Here is an 18,262-nt window from a genome sequence, read left to right as displayed (position 1 = left end):
GACATGAGGACTGGCCTCCCTCTCACTCCATCTCTAATGCTCCAACCCTGCCTCCTGCTCTAACTGATGACCAAATGTTTTTCACAGAAGCCATGAAGTTAAGCTCATGACTATCAAATAGCATGTTATTCTTGTCCTCAAACGACAGCCACACAAAAGAACGAGGATACCATCTTTGTCTCTGACTCTACATCTCATCCTCTATGAATCTGCTTATTGGTAGTAAATGGTGGCCAAATATAGAACAAAATTGCCTCCAAGGAACTAAAAATGAGATCTACAGAGGGCAATGGAGAGGTGTATGGCCAGAGGCAGCAGGCTGTTACATCTAACCAATAAGTGATCTCCAAGAAGAGGTGTCAAAGATGCCATCCACGGGATGCCATGGGAGGTATGATAGGAAAAACAGAATTGCTGTCGTGTGGCAAGAACAAAGGATGAGATCAGAAGTGAAAATCAGAAAAGTGAGTGAGAGAGAGAGAGACAGAGACAGAGACAGAGACAGACAGCATGACCCACTGGAAACTTCCCAGTGTCAGGAGAAAGCAAGAAAGTCCTCCAATACCTTGGGAGCACCCCTGGGACTTATCCCATCTGCAAAATTAGAGGCCTCAGAGATGCCTTGCAGCTTCAAATCCAGGATGCTATGACACCATAGTTGTGAGATATTGCCCGTATTTCTTTTGTCTGGGCATTTCACCTGAGTTGGGGGCATGGCTTTACTTTGTTACAAAGTGAAGTCTGGTTCTAAGGCACATTCTCTTTTTGGTAATGTTTTTAATTGAGTTTAGATTGGCTTGGCATACTAAGTATGTGTTGAATACAGTAAAAAAAAATAAGGAAAATAATATTTTATTTTCACTTCCAAGTTAAAATGGGATATCTCCATTGTTGATAGCTGAATTATCACTCACCTTCTTTTGTCCCTTGACACCTAAACCAGAGAGATCTGGCATGATTCACAAGAGCATGGAGAGTTAAGGCCTTCTCCCACTTCTAGCTTACACTTGCCAGGTGGCAGCCACCGCTGGCCACTGAGAAGTGAAAGGCAAGTGGACTATGCGTTCTGACATTTACAACCTCCTGGGCTTGCTGAAGCAAAGCAGGCCCTTCCACGATCTCCAAACTAGTTCACAAATGAAATTTAAACACTATGGCAAGAGAAGCTATTCAACCTTAAGAGTTATCTCCAGTGTAGGAGATGGGGAGGGGATGCAGGGCAGCTATTATACCCATGCTGCTGCATATGGCGAAGCAGACGTCAGGCCTAACAATGGCACAATGCATCAATAATAATAGCCCAAGAATAGTTTCTTACCCTTTTCCTGACAGATAGAAATAAAAAGAGAGAATCAAGCAGCAGAGATAAATACCTTCATCTCCTCCCCCACCTCAAATTGCTTTGGCATATTTTAAGAGATAAATGGCTCCACACAAAATTTAAATAGCTTTTCTTTTCCTTTTTGGCAGCCACAAGAAATGGGTCATGTCTAGAAATTATTAATTTCCCAGCCTGAAAAACCCAAGTGTTTCAAAGTAAAATTTCTTTTTTGAAGGACTGGTTTTCTTAGAAGTAGTGTAGAAGGAGAGAGAGAGAGAGAGGATATGGAGGGCTAGATTTGTTGTGCAGGATGAAGAAAGGGTGATATATGCATGACACTCTTTGGTTTTCATATTAAAAAAATTAGTATTTGTTTTAACTTTCTGTCTGTTTTCTCCACCCCTAAAAGGGAGGGGGAAAAGCATTTCTGGCCCCTTTATTCCAACCAATTAGAAACCACACACCCCAATGTTTTGTCTTTGTACCTGTATAGCCGACCACTATTCAATCAAAGTCCTTGAGGACCTGTGTTTCCCTTTCCTCTCTCTGGCTGAGGCATGAGCATACGGATTAAGCATTCAATCTAATGTACCTCTGTATTGTCTTTTTCCATTTTGACGACCACAGAAGTCAGCAAATGAAAGGGGAAGGAAGGTCCTGATCTCTAGGGATAATGACAGTGCCGAAGTCAAATTGTTGATCTTCCTTTTGGAATCTTGGATGTCCTACCATTGGGTGTTACATGGAGAAGAGAGGAAGGGGGTTCAGCCCTCCATCACTGAGCTCCTCTCACAACCAGACTTTCCTAAGTAATCAGGTTGAAACTAGCTCAACGAATGACATAAGAGAAAAGCCCGAGAAGTAAAAATCCTCCAAAAGCCAGACAGATGTGGTCAGCACCCAAGCCCCTTGCTGTCACAACAGTCCCCATTAATAGGATTCTGGTTCTAGACTGAACATTAGGGCAGAGAGAATATCTTTCTACAAGTCTGTTAGGGTCTAACTCAAAGAAGTCAACTCTGTTCCCAGCAAATGATGTGAGCTGAAAGCGGGGTTACTGTGTTGCACACCCCAAACAAATGTAGCCCAAGCCTAGAAAGCACCTCAATGTGGATTCATTCCTTTCTAGTCAATACCATATGTAGTAGCTTCCACGAATACAAACAGAAATGGCCAAGTGAGAATGACTGAAGAAGTATGGCCTTTTATCTTCTTGTGAGCAAGACTTGTATGCACTCTAGGACAGAGTGGTGGCCCAGGACACATTATTCCTCTGTCACATGAAGAAGCTGCATTAGATTTGGGAAAGCTTTTGAGATCTAAATTCTAGAGTCTTATGGACGTGGGAAAGGAAGGGCAGGGAAGGAATCTGGTCTCTCCTAGCACAATCTGACACAACGAGATTAATTTTTCACAATATTGTCTTTTGCTACACATTTAGCCTTCCCTATCATGGGAAATTATGCTTCCTGACAGTTACCTTACCCAACATTTTCAAGGTTACTTGTTAGCAGGTCAGAGAGCTGGAGTGGGTTGTGCTTGAGTTAGTTCCTTGAGGGGTGATGGTGTAGGGGAAGGGCACCTTAAACCACATGATAATTGTCAGAACAGTTTGTCTTTTGAAAAAAAATAGTTGCAAAAATCCCTAAATCCCACAAACTCCCTAGGTCTATTTTTGTTAAAGAATGCCTGGAGTATTTTGTTTTTTGTTTCATTTTTGTTTTTTTAAAACATAAGCTAAAAGTAAAAATCCTGAAAAATGTAAAGATTTGTCAGGCAGGAGCAAAGTACATTGGCAAAAAGGAAGAGGTGGGGGTTTGACATTGTGATAACCTCTGCTGTACAGATCTAACAATCTTGATAGTAATAGGGAAATAGAGGCACACTGATTGAGAGGCAGCTATATTTTATGGTTCAAAGGCCTTCTGCTTTAAATTTTCTGTGAGAATCTAGATTTCCAGAAAAGGAAGAATCCTTCTAACTAAAAAAGTTTCATTTTTTTTTCCAGAAAGAATATCTTTTATCAGAGCATGTGTCCAGATGTTTGGTTTAGGAAAAATGGTCCCCATGCTTGTAATGACCCAGTGGGCTGGTTATGTCTGCTGGATTCGCTAGGGAAGCAGCTTAAGATGAATTGTAATAGAGGAGTATGTGCAGGCTAGCTCTGAATTTTTCTCCTTTACTGAAGTACTGTTCCCAGCCCTCAAAGTATTGTAAAAGGATCATGGAATTCTTCAAGCCAGTGGAATATGTGCCGTGGGAGGTCCTGCCAAGCAGGAAAGACTTTGAGTGCAGATCCAGTGAGAGACTGCATGTCTTTTATTTAATAAGAAGCTATGTGCTCACAGCAGGTCCTCAATGGGATGGCTGAAGGATCAACTTCTCAGGCCACCAAAACTCTCAAAGTTCCTCTACCAAGCCAAGGAAAGGATCCAACCTACACAGCAGATGGACCACCCACAATAACAAAATCACTGATCTGAGAAGTCTACAAATAGGCAGACTTCAGCTAGAGGTCCCATTATTACCCTCCACTGAAGTGTTCACTTACATGGGTGTCTGGAGGCTTATCCTCTCATCTGCATAGAAGGCAATGGAAAATCGGGAGACCATCTCTGATAACACTGACTTCCCTGGCTTAGGGAGAGGTGGACACCTCTACACGCTCACTGATGTGGCTACAGAATCAAATCAAATAGCAAATTGGACAGAGCAAAACAATTAATTCAGGCCAATTTTATATATTTGTGAGATCAGCCAATGGCCTCCTGATCTAATGTCACATCTATGCTGTCCCTGACTTAGGGCGTTTGGTTCTCCACCTTTCAGTGGTGCTCACTGTTTTCTTCATTTCGACCCTTAAGGCTGGTTTCCAGGTGTTGGGAGAAGAAATGGTTATGGCCTGGTCATAGGGAAAACAAGTAAAGAAACAGGATTATAGCTCATCGATATAGAGGTAGAAGGGACCTTCAAGGTCTTCTTAGTGAACCTTATCCTGGCATGGCCAGTGCTGGTCTCTGAGGTGTCATACAACCCTCTCTAAAAGTATTGCCCATCCAAAGGTCAGTTTCCTACTTACAAATTTTAATTCTTAGTTAAGAGGAAATCCACTTTTACAGATTGGAGGCAGATGCTAAGATCTCATATAGTACCTAACATAGTGCTAGGCACAGAGCAAGCACTTCTCAGAATTGCAGCATCTCAGAGCTGGAAGAGATTCCAGTGGCAATCTAGTCTAACCCATACCTCACTGTGAATCTCTTTTATACTAAACCTGACAAACAGCAAATGGCATCTATATAAAGACCTATTGGGAAATGAACCCACCTACCCCTGAGACAGCCAATTGTTTTGTCTAGATGTAATTAAAATGCTTTTCTTGATGCTGAGCTTAAATATGCCTCTATGGTTTTCATTTGGTGCCATTAGGTGAGGGAAGGGAGGAAGGAAGGAAGGAAGGAAGGAAGGAAGGAAGGAAGGAAGGAAGGAAGGAAGGAAGGAAGGAATCTTGCCCAAGCTTATTCTCCTAAGATGGTTAAAACAATGAGGTGTCTGCTTGAGAGAAAGGTAGAAGAAATCGAAGCTATTGCTTCAGACTGTTCTGGGGTCTACAGTTTAGCCTGTTGTACATCATAGCATGCTTATGCCATAGTTATTGAGTTGAGTTGCATATATGAAAGAGATTCACAAAGGTAGGATTATGCATATTACAAAAGATTAGCTGCAGGCTTCCTTTAAATAAGAGGCTCTCCGGCATATTTAAATGTTTTCAGATAATTAAATGCTTGTTGGGGGCAAAGACCCTCAGAGTGTTTGAAGGCAGTGCCAATTGGAGATGAATCAGAAAAGGAGAGCAAAGCTAGAATCCTCAAATCCCATAGTTGGAAGGCATGGACTTTAGAGGTTGCCTCATCTAACTTATCTCTAAAATTAGATCAAAACTACATGGGAAAATGCCATCAGATTTACAAAAAAAAGAAAAAAAAAAGATGCTGTACATGGAAACTTCTTAAGGAAGGTACAGAACCAGATGCAGGTATTTCTCTTTGATTCTGGGAGGGACATGAGCCATAATCATATCTCTATACTTGTAGTTATTTGCCTGAGGCTCAGATTAAAGAAAAAAAAAAGTTGTAGATTGAGGGTAACTTTTCCAGGTGTACCTGCTTTGTGGACAACTTGTGCTCCTGAACATGGTATTAGAATGGAATGTCCTTGAGGACAGGAGTTGTTCTTGTTGTTGTTGTTGTTGTTTTGCCTTTCTTTGTATTCTCAGTGCTCAACATATAGTAAGTACTTCATAAATGCCTGTCCAAGGAAGCAGAGCTGTGATCTCCACTATCACATATCAAAAACTAGCTCAGAAGGATGGAGTTAAGAGAGGGCTAAGAGCCCAGCAGAAGTCTCAAACCACCTTAATCAAATGGGATGAAGAAAGTCCAAGAAGATTATCTTTAAGGGACCACACAACTTCATGGCTTAAGACCCTCAGAAAGCATTAAGTGATGAAATCCCCTTCCACTCTTGTCCCTTTTACAAGTATTGAGTGTATTGCCGTAAAAGATTGTTGACTAAATTATAAAGCACCTGAGGCCTTGGAAATGCAATTTCATCATAACACAACATCCATGCTTGTCAAGGAGGAAAGGGTTTCATTCTATCCATTCAGACTGTAACTGAGAGAAGTCAAGTCTTGGTAAAAAAAAAAAAAAGTGATCGGTAGACTCCCATGCAATCATGGCCATGCCTCCTGGACAAGCACTCCCTCCTACTGAGGTGATTCCCTTCTCCAGGTGAAAGTCAGAGACAGTGTTCTTAAGTATGCACTTATTAATCATCACCTGTTATGGGTCAAATCTGAGAAAGGCCTTGAGTCTGTGTTACATGGGAGCAATAGGGTTACTCATCATCCCCACCTTCTCTCTCTTCCAAGCCTAGGGCACATATCAAATATAAGCTCCTTGAGGGGAGGGGCTAGGTTTCTTGTTGTTTCTTCATCAGTTTTGTTTTTGTATCCCTAGCCCTTGGCACCCGTATGCCTTAATAAAAGCTCATAGAAATGAATTGAATTACTGAAACCTAGGTTCATATCCAAGAATACCATAATACTCTTGGCTGTTTGATATGACTCCAACCTGACCTCCCAAAGAAAGGAAAACTCCATCAGCACACTGCAATCATGTGGCAAACGGTAGCAAAGGAAAAGAAGTCCAAAAGAGCAGAAAATAAGGTATCTCACTGCCTTTCCCAAGCAAAGATGCTGACCAAGAGGTTGGATAAGCCATTGTGGCAGGGCAGCCAGGCGGGCACTACCCTGTATCCAAATGAAAACACAACCCCCAAATCTTTTGATGCTAAAATCTGATTTTTCTTTTCCTCTTCAGTTGCTTTGGTAAACTGCAGGGCTATAATCTGTCATCTAAGAAAAACTTGGGAGCTGACACCATTTCCTAGCTCCTAGCTGGAACGAGGCCACACATCGAGTGTTTTGACTACTCCTGTTTAATATTAGTGTCATATGTAAAAGGCTGATCTGCAACAAAAATCTGGGAGGACAATCATTTTCCCTCTCCATGAAAGTTAGAATTATCATATCCCAAAGGAACAAAACGTTTTCTCACCCCCACATTTTAGTTGATGTTTCAAAAATAAAATTTCTTCTTTTCAAACTTGTCTATTTTTTTTAAATCACCTTGCACACCAGTGCTTGGATTAGAACTTCCATTGGGAAATGATAAAATGAAGCATCCTTTTAGGTAGGGCCATGTACTATGACCTGAGACTCTAAAGATGGTGATTCAAAAATCAATGGATGGCAATATTGTCTCTATTATCTTCCTTTTGTAGGTGACATTTCATGATCTCTCTTCCAAAAAAGAGTTTCTTCAACCTCATAGAATATTTGGAAGCCCTATGTGCTTTGGTGTATCTGTCATTTCCCCATTATGGGTGGGTGGGTGGGGCATCTCAATTGTAAAGGTAATGACAAATACATGTCATTTGTTCATTCATTTATTTATTCAATTATTTTTTCTTAAAGGTCCAGATGGTGATAAGTTTCAGGTCTCTTTAAGAGAAAGGATAATATTTCATTTGTGTGTGTGTGTGTGCGTGCGTGTGTGTGTGTGTGTGTGTGTTTCTTTCTTTGTATCCTCTGGGCTTAGCACACTAGTTGGCATATAGTAAGCATTTAATAAATGCTTACTGAGTGATTTACTGACCACTGACTGGACTGTTGGCCTTTCCAATCAGTTCACTGAAATGTCTATCTTTGACAGGCGCCATAATGAAAAAGGAGCTTGAGAAGGAGAAGGTGGTGAGTGCTGTATTACATTTGACCAAATGTGTCAAGTTTTCAGTCCTCCAAGACTATCCTTGCCTCCAAAGCCCATCTCTTGAATACCAACAATTTTCCAGTGTCACAAATCACATGAAGATCCAAATGGCAGCTTGCTGAAAGGGAAAGGCCAAGGCCCCCAGTAGATCCATTTGCCCAATAGTGACTTGGACACGTCAAGTGGCACACCCAAAGTGAGAAGGACTGTGTGTGCTTGGAAAAGAAGATGAGCCATGGAGGTAGCAAGAATGCAAGAAGCAAAGAGACGGCCAGGTGATATGAATTATGGGAAGTCTCAACATTCAAACAAGCAGAGCAAGGCCTCTGGGGGGTTGGGTGATTCATCTTTGGACAAGTTTTTGAAATACAAGGCTGAGTACTATAGGATGACATAGGGCTTTGAGAGGGATAAACAGAGTTCCTATGACAATGAACCCACAATTTCAGGCAAATAGCAAAGTAAAGTGAAAGACTCAATGAAACCCTAAATTACAGAAAGGAAATGATTTCTACTTATTCACAGCAGTTTCTAGTTGAAGATTTAAAAAGTCTAGAAATAAAATTCCAGCCAATGGGTGGTGGGGGTGATGGAGAGTCTTATTCCACTGATTCATTGAGTAAATAATTTAAACTGAAATGTTCACAGCCATACCTTACCCCTGACTCATGCTTACGATTCCCAACTTAGCCGCAGCATTAATTTCATTTCTGCATTAATTTTGATAGGATGTCCAAAGACAATGTTCAGAATGGAGATGCTTAATGGAAGTCAGAGGCCACAAGTGTGAAGTGTTTGTCTTTATTATCATCATGGTTGACTAATACCAGAATGAGGTCAAACCACAAATGCTCACCCCAGGCCATAAATCATCCTTTGTGTTCTGAAATGTTCATCATGATTTAGGGATTAACAAGACACTTCCTGATTCATGAGACTCAGCCAAAAACTGTGCAAGAGGGATAGACTTTAAGGAAAGAAACACAATGAGATTCTGCCAAAGAGAAAGAGCCCTTTACATTTCTGAATTTTGCTCTTGTCTTTCTAATGAATTTATTTTTGGTTTTGCAACATTTTCCTGCTCTCACAAATTCATTGGTGGGTTGTCAAGTCAATTCCTTAACTAAAAATGAGGTGAAAATTAACCTTGTGTCTGTGATCTTTTCCATTAAAAGTTCACCAAGAGCTCTGCCCTCTTGATTTGCTACTGGTACATTCTACAGGGTCATTTCCTTTCCAGCAGGCTTCTTCCCCACCCCCAAAGTCCAAATGTCTAAAATGGGTGCACATGGAACACTCTGTCACATTTCACTGGCAACACACATGTATCATAGCTCCAGGCAACAGATGGGTGAGCAATTGTTTAGATGACAAATGTGAAATACTAAGGTAGAAGAGAAATATTTCTAGAAATGCCTTTAAAAAAAGAAAGAAAAAGCAAACATGCCTTAAGAAGTCAGGAGGAAAGACATGAGGCTGGGAGGTCACACTAGTGTTTCCATGACCTCAGTAGTGGCTGCCAACATTTCCCTAACACCCTTCATGACTTGATAATGGAGGAACCATGAGGCCATTGACACAGAAGCTGACGTCATCAAGATCACTCCACTGTAATCTCGAGAAAGAACACTGCTTCTCTTTGTAGGTTCAGGTTAATAGGATTTTGACTAACTAAGAAACCCAGAGCCAGTCAAGAAGCTCTGCTCTCCAAATTTCCATTCTTTCTTCCTTTATTTGCTGTCAGCTCACAGACACCTGAAGTAAATGCTTTCACCTCACACCTCATCCTTAGAGAATTACAAAAAGTTCTAGAAACTCTGACTAGAAACTTTGAATGTCAACCACAAATCATATGCAGCATCTCTCTTGGCTAGAAGATATGTCTAGTGTTAATAACTTTTTAGCAGTTACTTTAAGAAACTGCTTCGGGTTACTTCAGCTTCTCTCCCTCCTCCTCTGATACATACACACATACATACATACAAATACCATGATAACACATTAATGACATAGAGAAGGAAAGGAAAAACAAAAACAACCCAGAGCTTGATGTTTCAGAGAAACAGAGTTTCTCAGTACTTTGTCTTAGGTTGGAATGTACAAATGGCTTTTATCTGTTAAAGGACAGGCCCACTACCAGATGAGTCCTCATACCCACTGGCACATACTGGGACTTCAGACAATTAATCATTCTCATAAAAAAAATATTGTCATCTGCATAGAACACAATGCATCAGATTTTTTTCCCAATTTTTTTCCATGTCTTCCAGACTTCAAAATATTACCCCATGTTGACAACATGAACTGATTAAAACCAAATATATTTCTTAAACATTCTAGTTCCTAGACGATCTGAGATGATCTATCTTTTCCCTTGCTTATGCATTTATATGTAAGGACAGTGTTCTTTTGTTTGTTTGTTTTTTAAACCAGAATATAATCCTATCCTTAAGGCTGTATCATCTTTGCAAATCATGATATAGACAAAATTTCATGCAACTCAATCACAAAGACCCATGCTGGTGAAGTTGTCATTCATAATAAGAAATAATTGCTGCCAAAGGCAAAGAAGGAAAATAAAATCAGAGACAAAAATGAACAAAAACCTGGAATAAGCTAATTTAAAATCCTTTATGTTTCTTGTGAAAGCAAATCCAAACACACACAAACACACACACACACACAAACTCTAAATATTTCTGTGTCATGAAAAGTGTGCACATCTATCATTACAAAAATCTAAGAGTCTATATTAAAAACAGATTTACTTCTTAAATCTTTGGCAAAGATATAGGAGGTTATGTGATAAATACACTATGAAGATTGTGAGAAAGCAGTCCTGTGCTGGTACCCAAGAGTCACGCTGTGGGGCTGGAGGCCAGAACAGCCTTGTTTTCAGAAGGCCTGCATATGAGTGTGGGAACATTCAATTCTAGTGGGACCTGGTGAAGATGGCCAGCATCCACTTGCTCCCTTTCCAATTAGCATAAATAGATGCGTGTAGTCTTTGTCTTTGGATAATCATGACTCTGGGTGGGGAGGGGGGAGGTTCAGCTTTGTCACTTATAAAAGACAAAGCTCATTCCTCACTGAGGCAGCCTCTTTGCTTTTTGATCTAGGGAAAATATCTTGCCACTGACATACCCACTGGAAAATGAGCTACGAAATGCATGTCAGTATATAACTCTTAAGCACCACCCCTATCTCCTAGTAATCAGTGCTGAAGGCAGTCTGGCTTTCTATTAGGCTCAATCCTGAGAGTTTGCTCATTGACACTGTATTCAAAACTCCTCCTGCTGCCCCAAGGTGGTCCAAGTCCAGCAGAGTTCCTATTGCCCAAACTGTGAGGTCCATGCTGGAAGGGGCAGAGGATGGAGCACTGAGGTAAAGGGGGTGGCTTAAGTGTTGAAGACAGTGGTCGTTGAAACGTATGATAGCTCCATATCTGCTGGGACTTCTTGAACTGGGCATTATGATGCTGGCAAGCAAGCAAACTCAAAATTAACTCAGACAAGCTATAGTGACTCATTGCCAAACGAGGTCTCTGAATAACAGGCTGGAAAATGGACCAATTTCACAGATTTCAGAAGGTTCCATTAGAATAAAATTCATTTGCAGAAAATACCGAGCATTCTTGAGGCAAGGCTGAGAATTCCAACTAAGAAAATCAGAAAATGTAGAAGGACTCATCTCTCAGCATGGAGGCGTGGGCCACTAAATTTTACTTTTTAAATTTTGAGATCTTGTGGATAGAATCTAGAACTTTTGTTTCTAATTTCTTAAAATATGACAAAGAGTGGGGAAAAAAGCATGAAAAAGGACCTTATTTGTAAAGAAGTAATGCTTATGAAGAGAGCCAGAGGGCTGTAGAAGTGTAGAGGGTTAGCCTTGGAGTGCAGATGACCTGGGTTCAGAAAATTCTGCCTCTGACACCTCCTAGTAAGACCCTGGGGAATTGCTAAGCTCTGATCCAATCACCTCAGTGTCACAGCCAACTCTTTAAGACCAAAAGTGAGAGACTAGAGGTTGATATGTATCAGAAAGTATCCCACAAAAAGACCATGACAAACCACCTCCATGACACTGGATGAACCCCACACTGTAAGATCTACACACAATATCTCCCCTTTGTCCACGCCACTGAAAAGCCAGAGCTCTACCACTGACTGAAACATTTCAAGTCCCAAGATCTTCTTTTCCAAATAAAAAAAAAATTGTCTTTAGTCAATGGGGATGTGTTGGAGCAAGTACTATGAGTTTAAGTCCTTTGGTTCTTATCTAGGAAAAAAAAATACATGCACATGTATATATGTGTGTGTATGTATAGCCATACATATGTGTATATATAATACATGTATTTTATTAATCTTGTATATGCTATGCATTTTTTATTTTTGTCAGTGACTTCCTTGGCATATGAGGAAAAAATGCTAGAACCACTGGATAAAAATGAGTTCTTAATGAAAGCGACGATTTCCTCCATGTTCTCTCCTGCTCCTTCTTATCTTTTTGGAATTGATCAACTAAAATTTGACAACCATTTGGAGTCCTGGTTTGCAACCATAAGGGCAAGTTTAAGAATGGCAGAAGATGCGTCACAGCCTTGAGGAGGATGATGCTGTCCACTGCAGATGGTTGCGGGGGATGGGGAGATGGCGGCATTTCTCCAGAAGAAAGGAGCTATCCTAACTGGGTTCAAAGCAGGAAGAGTCAAATGCCCCTAGGCTGTCTCGGACAGAGCATTGCGGATAAAAAGGACAGTCCTAATTGAAAAAAAAAAATAAGAATGCTAAGAGATAACATGAGACCCAGCTCAAACTCTTTGAAAGCTCTTTGGGTCTCCTGTCTCCACTTTGCAGTGAGATGCTCGGTTTGGTTCATGAAATCAGGAAACCCAAGTCAGTTCCCTTGAGACGTCTATCAACCATTGAAAATCTGACAAAATGCAGGTAGTGCTGGACCAGCTGGACTGGCGATTTTGCCATTTCAAATAGCCTAGCCAATGACCACTACAGCTTTAGCCTGAGGAATGCCAGAGGGCACATCCAAACCAGGCTTTGATTGTGTAATATATTAGTTACATTCTTTGTACTCTAGTGAAAAATCATTTGTGATTTTTTAAGGCACATAATTGGTTTTAGAGTTCTAGTAAAACACAAAGACATAATTTCCTATATACATCAACAGAGTGTCTAGCCTTGGTGAGCACCAGCTCCAAGAAGCCAACACCCTTTATCGAGGGGCTGGTGCATTCGTACTCGAGATTCTAGAAGCTGGTATCCCCACTGAATAAATACTCTGCAACAGTAAAATACTAAGCTATAAAAAGCTGTTCAACCAGAAGGCGAGTCAGGCAAATGGAAGTATGAAAAGTTACAGGAATGAAAAAGTGAAAGGGATGGAAGAGAATCATCCATGTGCTCGAGTGAAGTCCTTGTACAGAAAGGTCAGCCAGGATCTGACCTGGTGAACTGGGTTGTTTTGTGCTTCTGGTGAGATCTACCAATAAGCCAGCGGATTCAGTGTGCTTCCCAGGAGAGGGGGATAGGAAAAACGTCAACAAAGAAACCCATGGGCAAAGGTGGCTCCTCCTCTTATTTGCTGCCCTTTCCACCCCTAGAATGGTGCCATGCTCGACTGCAAAGTGATACCTCTGAGACACACCTCCAACCCCTGCCTTCCTCCTACCTTTCCTTCCCTATCCCCTCCCCCATTCAGATACAATGGACATCAACAATTCTCAGAGGTCAGTGCTGGCCTTGGCAGTCAGGACACGGATGCGGGCTGAGTTGCAGGTCTTGCAGAGGATGTGGCCATCCAACGGGTAGCACCCCTGATTGTCTCCTTCAGACAGGAGGCCACCGCAATCCTAAGAGGAAAGAACACAGGAAAAAGGGAGGGATGAGAGAAGGAGGGGAGGCAAAGGAAGGAAATAAAAGCACTTCAGCAGATGGATCACTTTATCCTTGCAACAACCCTGAATGGTAGGTGCTATCACTAGCTTTATCTTATGGCTGAGGAAATTGAGTCAGGCAGAGGTTAAATGAGTTACCCAGGGTCATACATCTAGTAAATGAATGAGGCTGGATTTGAACATAGGTCTTTCTGAGTGCAGGTCCACAGTACAGTCCGTGTACCATCTAGCTGCTTCTAGAAAGGGAGATGCCATCTCTGCCCTGAGTGCTCTGACAGTGTACTGGGGCTTCCTGATGGAGAAACATGATCAGCATAGGGAGGGCTGGAGGCCACTGAGGGGCCATTCAAGGACCAGTTTCTGGGGTCTTGTGAAGACCAAGGTCTATAGATAGACAGGCAGTCCCTTTGGTGCCCTTCAGTCTGGTTAGAGCCAGATACATCCGCAGGAATTCTGGTACTAAGAAAACCTATTCCAAGTACTTTGCAAATGTTTGGGCACTAAATCAATCCTAGTGATGAGAACGAGGAAGAAGAAGATGATGAGGCCTAAGATAAATAGCAAAAAAAAAAGGGGGGGGGATAACATCGACTTTTTCAAACCAGCTCAGTTGTGGAGGAGGAGGAAGAAGGGCAGATTCAGGTTGGGGGACGAGAGTTCAGTGGAATCAAGCCTCCAAAGAGAAGGAAGAACGCTGTCATGCAGCATCTTCTTTTAACTAATTATTCTTGCTAACAAGGTGTTAACTTCAGTTGTTCCTGCACTTCTAAATGAGTGAACACGCTTCTGGCATTCTCTATACTTGGGTGCCCAGGGGAGAAGTCCCAGTCAGCCTTCTCTAGTTAGAACTTTGGCAGTATCGGCCCCTAACGTTCCAATGTTCAGAGAGGAAGAGGGTAATGGGAGAGTGTGGTACTGGCCATTCCCACGGAAAATATTGGAGACTCTGGGCAAAGTTTTGTTTTTTTTTCCTTGAGTCTCAGTCTTTTCTTCTCTAAAATGGGATGCCTTATTCACACTTACCTCACAGTATGGCAGAGAGCTCGAATGAGCTAATATCTATACAACAAATTGAAAACTTTATTCCAAGAGATATAGGAATATTGACTACTTTCTTATGCAGATGGATAAGACCATGTCAGCTTAGTATTCTGCACAAATATGAAGTAAAGAAAGATAAGGCTAATGATCAGATATTCACAGCCTAATTCATCACCCCCTTCCCAAAGCCTCAATGACATCCTGATTGCTCAGAGATGGGGGGATAGAAATACTGGACAGCAAATTGATTTGTGTCCAGTTAGCCAAGAAGCAGCACTGATAGGAACAGGATAATTCACTATCTCAGGCAACCAGGGCGTGGGAAGGAGGAGAACCCAAGGGAGCAGCTTCCAACCACCAGGTCTTTGGCTTTCCTGTCACTTCAAGGACTTGTCTGGAGGAGGGCAAGGAATGGGATTCAGTTTAAGCTAGTATAAAGCCCATAAATAAATTAACTAAATCTCTCTATGATGATACCATTTCTCTGGCAAGACAGAGAAGCACAGAGAACCTGTCAAGAGAGGGGATTCTCTACATTTAATCCAGTTTCAAATAAGGAGAGATTTGGAATAAATGCGGGGATGGGGACAATAGCATCTCTGAGGAGAAAGATCCTAAAGAACAGATTTCCAGCTGGTGATGATGTCAGGGGTCATCCAGTCCCAACTCCTCAGGAGATTGAGACCTGGAGAGGCAAAGGGATTTGTGATCCCTTCCAGTAGAGAGGTGGGGTCCCTCAGGTGAGTACCAGGATTATTCAAACTCATGAAAGGTCAGGGGCTGGGAGGACTATGGTCTGTCTCAGCTTTGTTTTGTGTTGTGGTGAAAACCTGTGCTCCCTCTCTGGCCGCAGTATCTTCTGAAAAGTGAGAATAACAGTTACCCCTGCCTCTTCCTTCTCCTACGGGGTTGTTGGGAGGCTTGAATGAGATGAGGCAAGTGCCGTTCCTAGTTGAAGGGAGTAGCCCCTCAGCTTAGGATGTGGGAAAACCCACAAACTGTGGAAGTGTTGCACTGAAATATTGGACAGCTTGATTTGTTCAGGATTTTTTTCCTAGATAAGAAGCCTAATCTGTTCGCAGCACTGATCCATTGTTGCTGGTTCAACCTTTTTCCATGTGACAATCCTTCAAGTACCTGCAGAGTTGTCTGATCCTCTGTCTACCCTCCCACCCCCAACCCTTCCCAGTCTTACCCTAGGCTTAACATTCTGAGTCTTTTTCAGGTGAACCCCATGTAACATGGACTTAAGCTCCTGCACCATCTTGGTTGGCATCTCCTGGATGGTCTCCAGTTTGCCCATAATTTCCTCAAATCATGGTGTCCACAACTGAACATAATATTTCAACTAAGGGGTAATGATGCCAGAGTGTAGTAGTATAATTCCCTTCTTGTTTCTGGTTGTTTTGCTTCTCAGTGTGGCCCAATGTATCATGAATGTTCTTGGCTATGGTTCTACCATTGCCCTCAAAATGAAGATGGTGTCCACCAAAACCTCCAGATAGTACCCACACAAAGATCTATCCTGTGTAGGGATGCAGGACTCAATTGGTTCAGCTTGATCCCATTAGGAGGGCATTACAGAAGAACAGATGTGCACTTACAACAAGGGAAAGCTCGCTGCTTTAAGGATATATAGAAGAAACCCCTGAAGTGTGTTTTTTGATGCCTCTCTTGTGTTAAGAAAGTTCAGGGCTGCAACACTTCCTTTGATTAAGGATGTCCCAAAATGGCATGGGACACCTTGGGAGGTACCGAGCTCTGTCATTGGAAATATTCAAATAGAATTTAGAATAATAATTGTTAGGGTGTTGCAGAGGAGTCCCTTAACCTCTCCTAGTCTGCATAAACTTTGTTGTTGTAGTACTGTAATGGTAGAGGTTGGATTGGATGACCTCTGATGTCTCACCAATCTGTTCTGAGTTTCTGTGATTCTATGGTTTTAGAATCATTATAAGTAAACCTGAGCTTTCAAAGTTCCAAGACCTTCTGCTGCTGCCTCCGGTTAAACTTTAACATGATCATAGCTGGCATGCATAGATATGGCATTGTAGGTTTGTAAAGAACTTTAAATTTGTTATCTCTCTTGATCCTCACAACAATGGTGTGAAGTAGATGCCATTTTCCCCATTTTATACATAAGGAAACTGAAGCTGAGAGAGAATGAAAGTTTCTCAGGGTCTCACAGGTAGTAAGTTTCTGAAACAAGATTTCCATTTGTGCCTTCCTGACTCTAATTCCGACACTTTACCCACTCTGCCACCAAGCTGCCCCCTCCAAATAGCCAATACATCTCAGTGACTCAGCACAGCTAGTGCCATCCTGCCTCCCCCCTCCCTGCCCCCGTCCCTGCCAAGTCTTGCAAGTGAAAACTAAACTTGCTGAGGGCAGCTGGATCATTGGAGGCAGAGGTAAGGGCTCATAGAGCCATATATTTTAATATTGAAGTTCTTATGCTGGTGGGACTTAGGCCTTCGTAGCCTGGCTAGACTACAAACCTCACATCGGTAGCACTGAACATGGAAATCCCGATCCAGGGCCACGATACGGACAGTCTCCTCCTGACCTGGGGCAGGCATGATCGGTTCCTTGCACACAGAGCATCGAGGGGCAAATTTCCTGAAAAAAATAAGTGAGTGGGTCTTTTTAGAAGGTTTGCATAGGGAGCTCCAGGGAAGAGGCAACAGAGATGTGGGAATGGAGAAAAAGCATTTGACTCAAATCTGAAACCCGGGTATGGTTCATGAGACCATTCAGATTTGTTCATTTCCACCATATAAGACCCTGCTCTCAAGAAGGTACAATTCAATACAAAAATGATTTCTTGGATGCTACCATGTTCAAGATGAGAAGGAAATGGTAAACCACTCCATTATCTTTGCCAGACAAAACAATACAAAAACCCCAAACCCTGCGCAATATGATCCATGGAGTCATGAAGGGTTGGATACAACTGAAAAATCAAACTACTATGTGCAAAACCCTGTGCCACGTAAAGATGAAAAATGGTACCTGTTTTGTCCTCAAGTGTTTCTACCTTCATGTTACATTTTTACAGTCTAACAAAAAACTTTTGGAAATAGTGCCTTGGACCAATTTTTTTTTGGAGGGGGGAAGACAGGGCAATTGGAATTAAGTGACTTTCCCAAGCTCACACAGCTAGTAAGTGTGTCAAGTGTCTGAGGCTAGATTTGAACTCTGGTCCTCCTGACTCCAGGGCTGGTGCTCTACTCACTGCTGCCTAGCTGCTCCTTTCTTCTTCACGTTTATCTTTGATTTGAACACTCCTATCGAGATTCATCTTAAGAACCAACAGAAATCAGGAAGAACATGAAGGCTTTCTTGTTCTCTCTGTCCTCAGTGCTCTCCTCCAACCTCCCTGGGCTCCTTGGAATTTGTCTGTATATAATTTGTATTGACTTATTGCTGTATATGCTATTTCCTCTGAAGCAGAATATAATCTCCTTGAGGTCAGGAGCCGTTTCATCTTTGTCTCCGTATCTGCAGTGCTCGGCGCCATAATAGAAATGTGTTGAATTGAATTACTAATGAGTTAGGGCACATTACCAGGTACCAGAATGTTTCCCTGTGCCACCACCTGCTATGATTCCTCCATGATCTACTCCTTGGTTCTTTATGTCCTTAGATCTT

The 18,262-nt window shown here is 41.9% G+C and overlaps 1 protein-coding gene across 1 annotated transcript in view; it reads right to left on the bottom strand.

The window, feature by feature from the left end:
* Positions 1–7,493: 7,493 nt before the first annotated feature.
* The window catches only part of LOC118846457 (LIM domain containing preferred translocation partner in lipoma), a 507,446-nt gene continuing 496,677 nt past the window's right edge, over positions 7,494–18,262 (bottom strand). Inside the window, exons 10-11 of the mRNA XM_036755013.1 lie at positions 17,110–17,230; positions 7,494–13,525 (exon numbers count right to left, since the gene is read on the bottom strand). Of these exons, the coding sequence (XP_036610908.1) occupies positions 13,397–13,525; positions 17,110–17,230 (250 nt within the window). The 3' untranslated portion in view covers positions 7,494–13,396. The remainder of the gene's footprint in view (positions 13,526–17,109; positions 17,231–18,262) is intronic.

This window comes from Trichosurus vulpecula, chromosome 4 (assembly GCF_011100635.1).
Source record: "Trichosurus vulpecula isolate mTriVul1 chromosome 4, mTriVul1.pri, whole genome shotgun sequence".
Lineage (NCBI taxonomy): Eukaryota > Metazoa > Chordata > Mammalia > Diprotodontia > Phalangeridae > Trichosurus > Trichosurus vulpecula.
The sequence above is the reverse complement of the archived record's forward strand: the minus strand, read 5'-3'. Positions and strand labels throughout refer to the sequence as shown.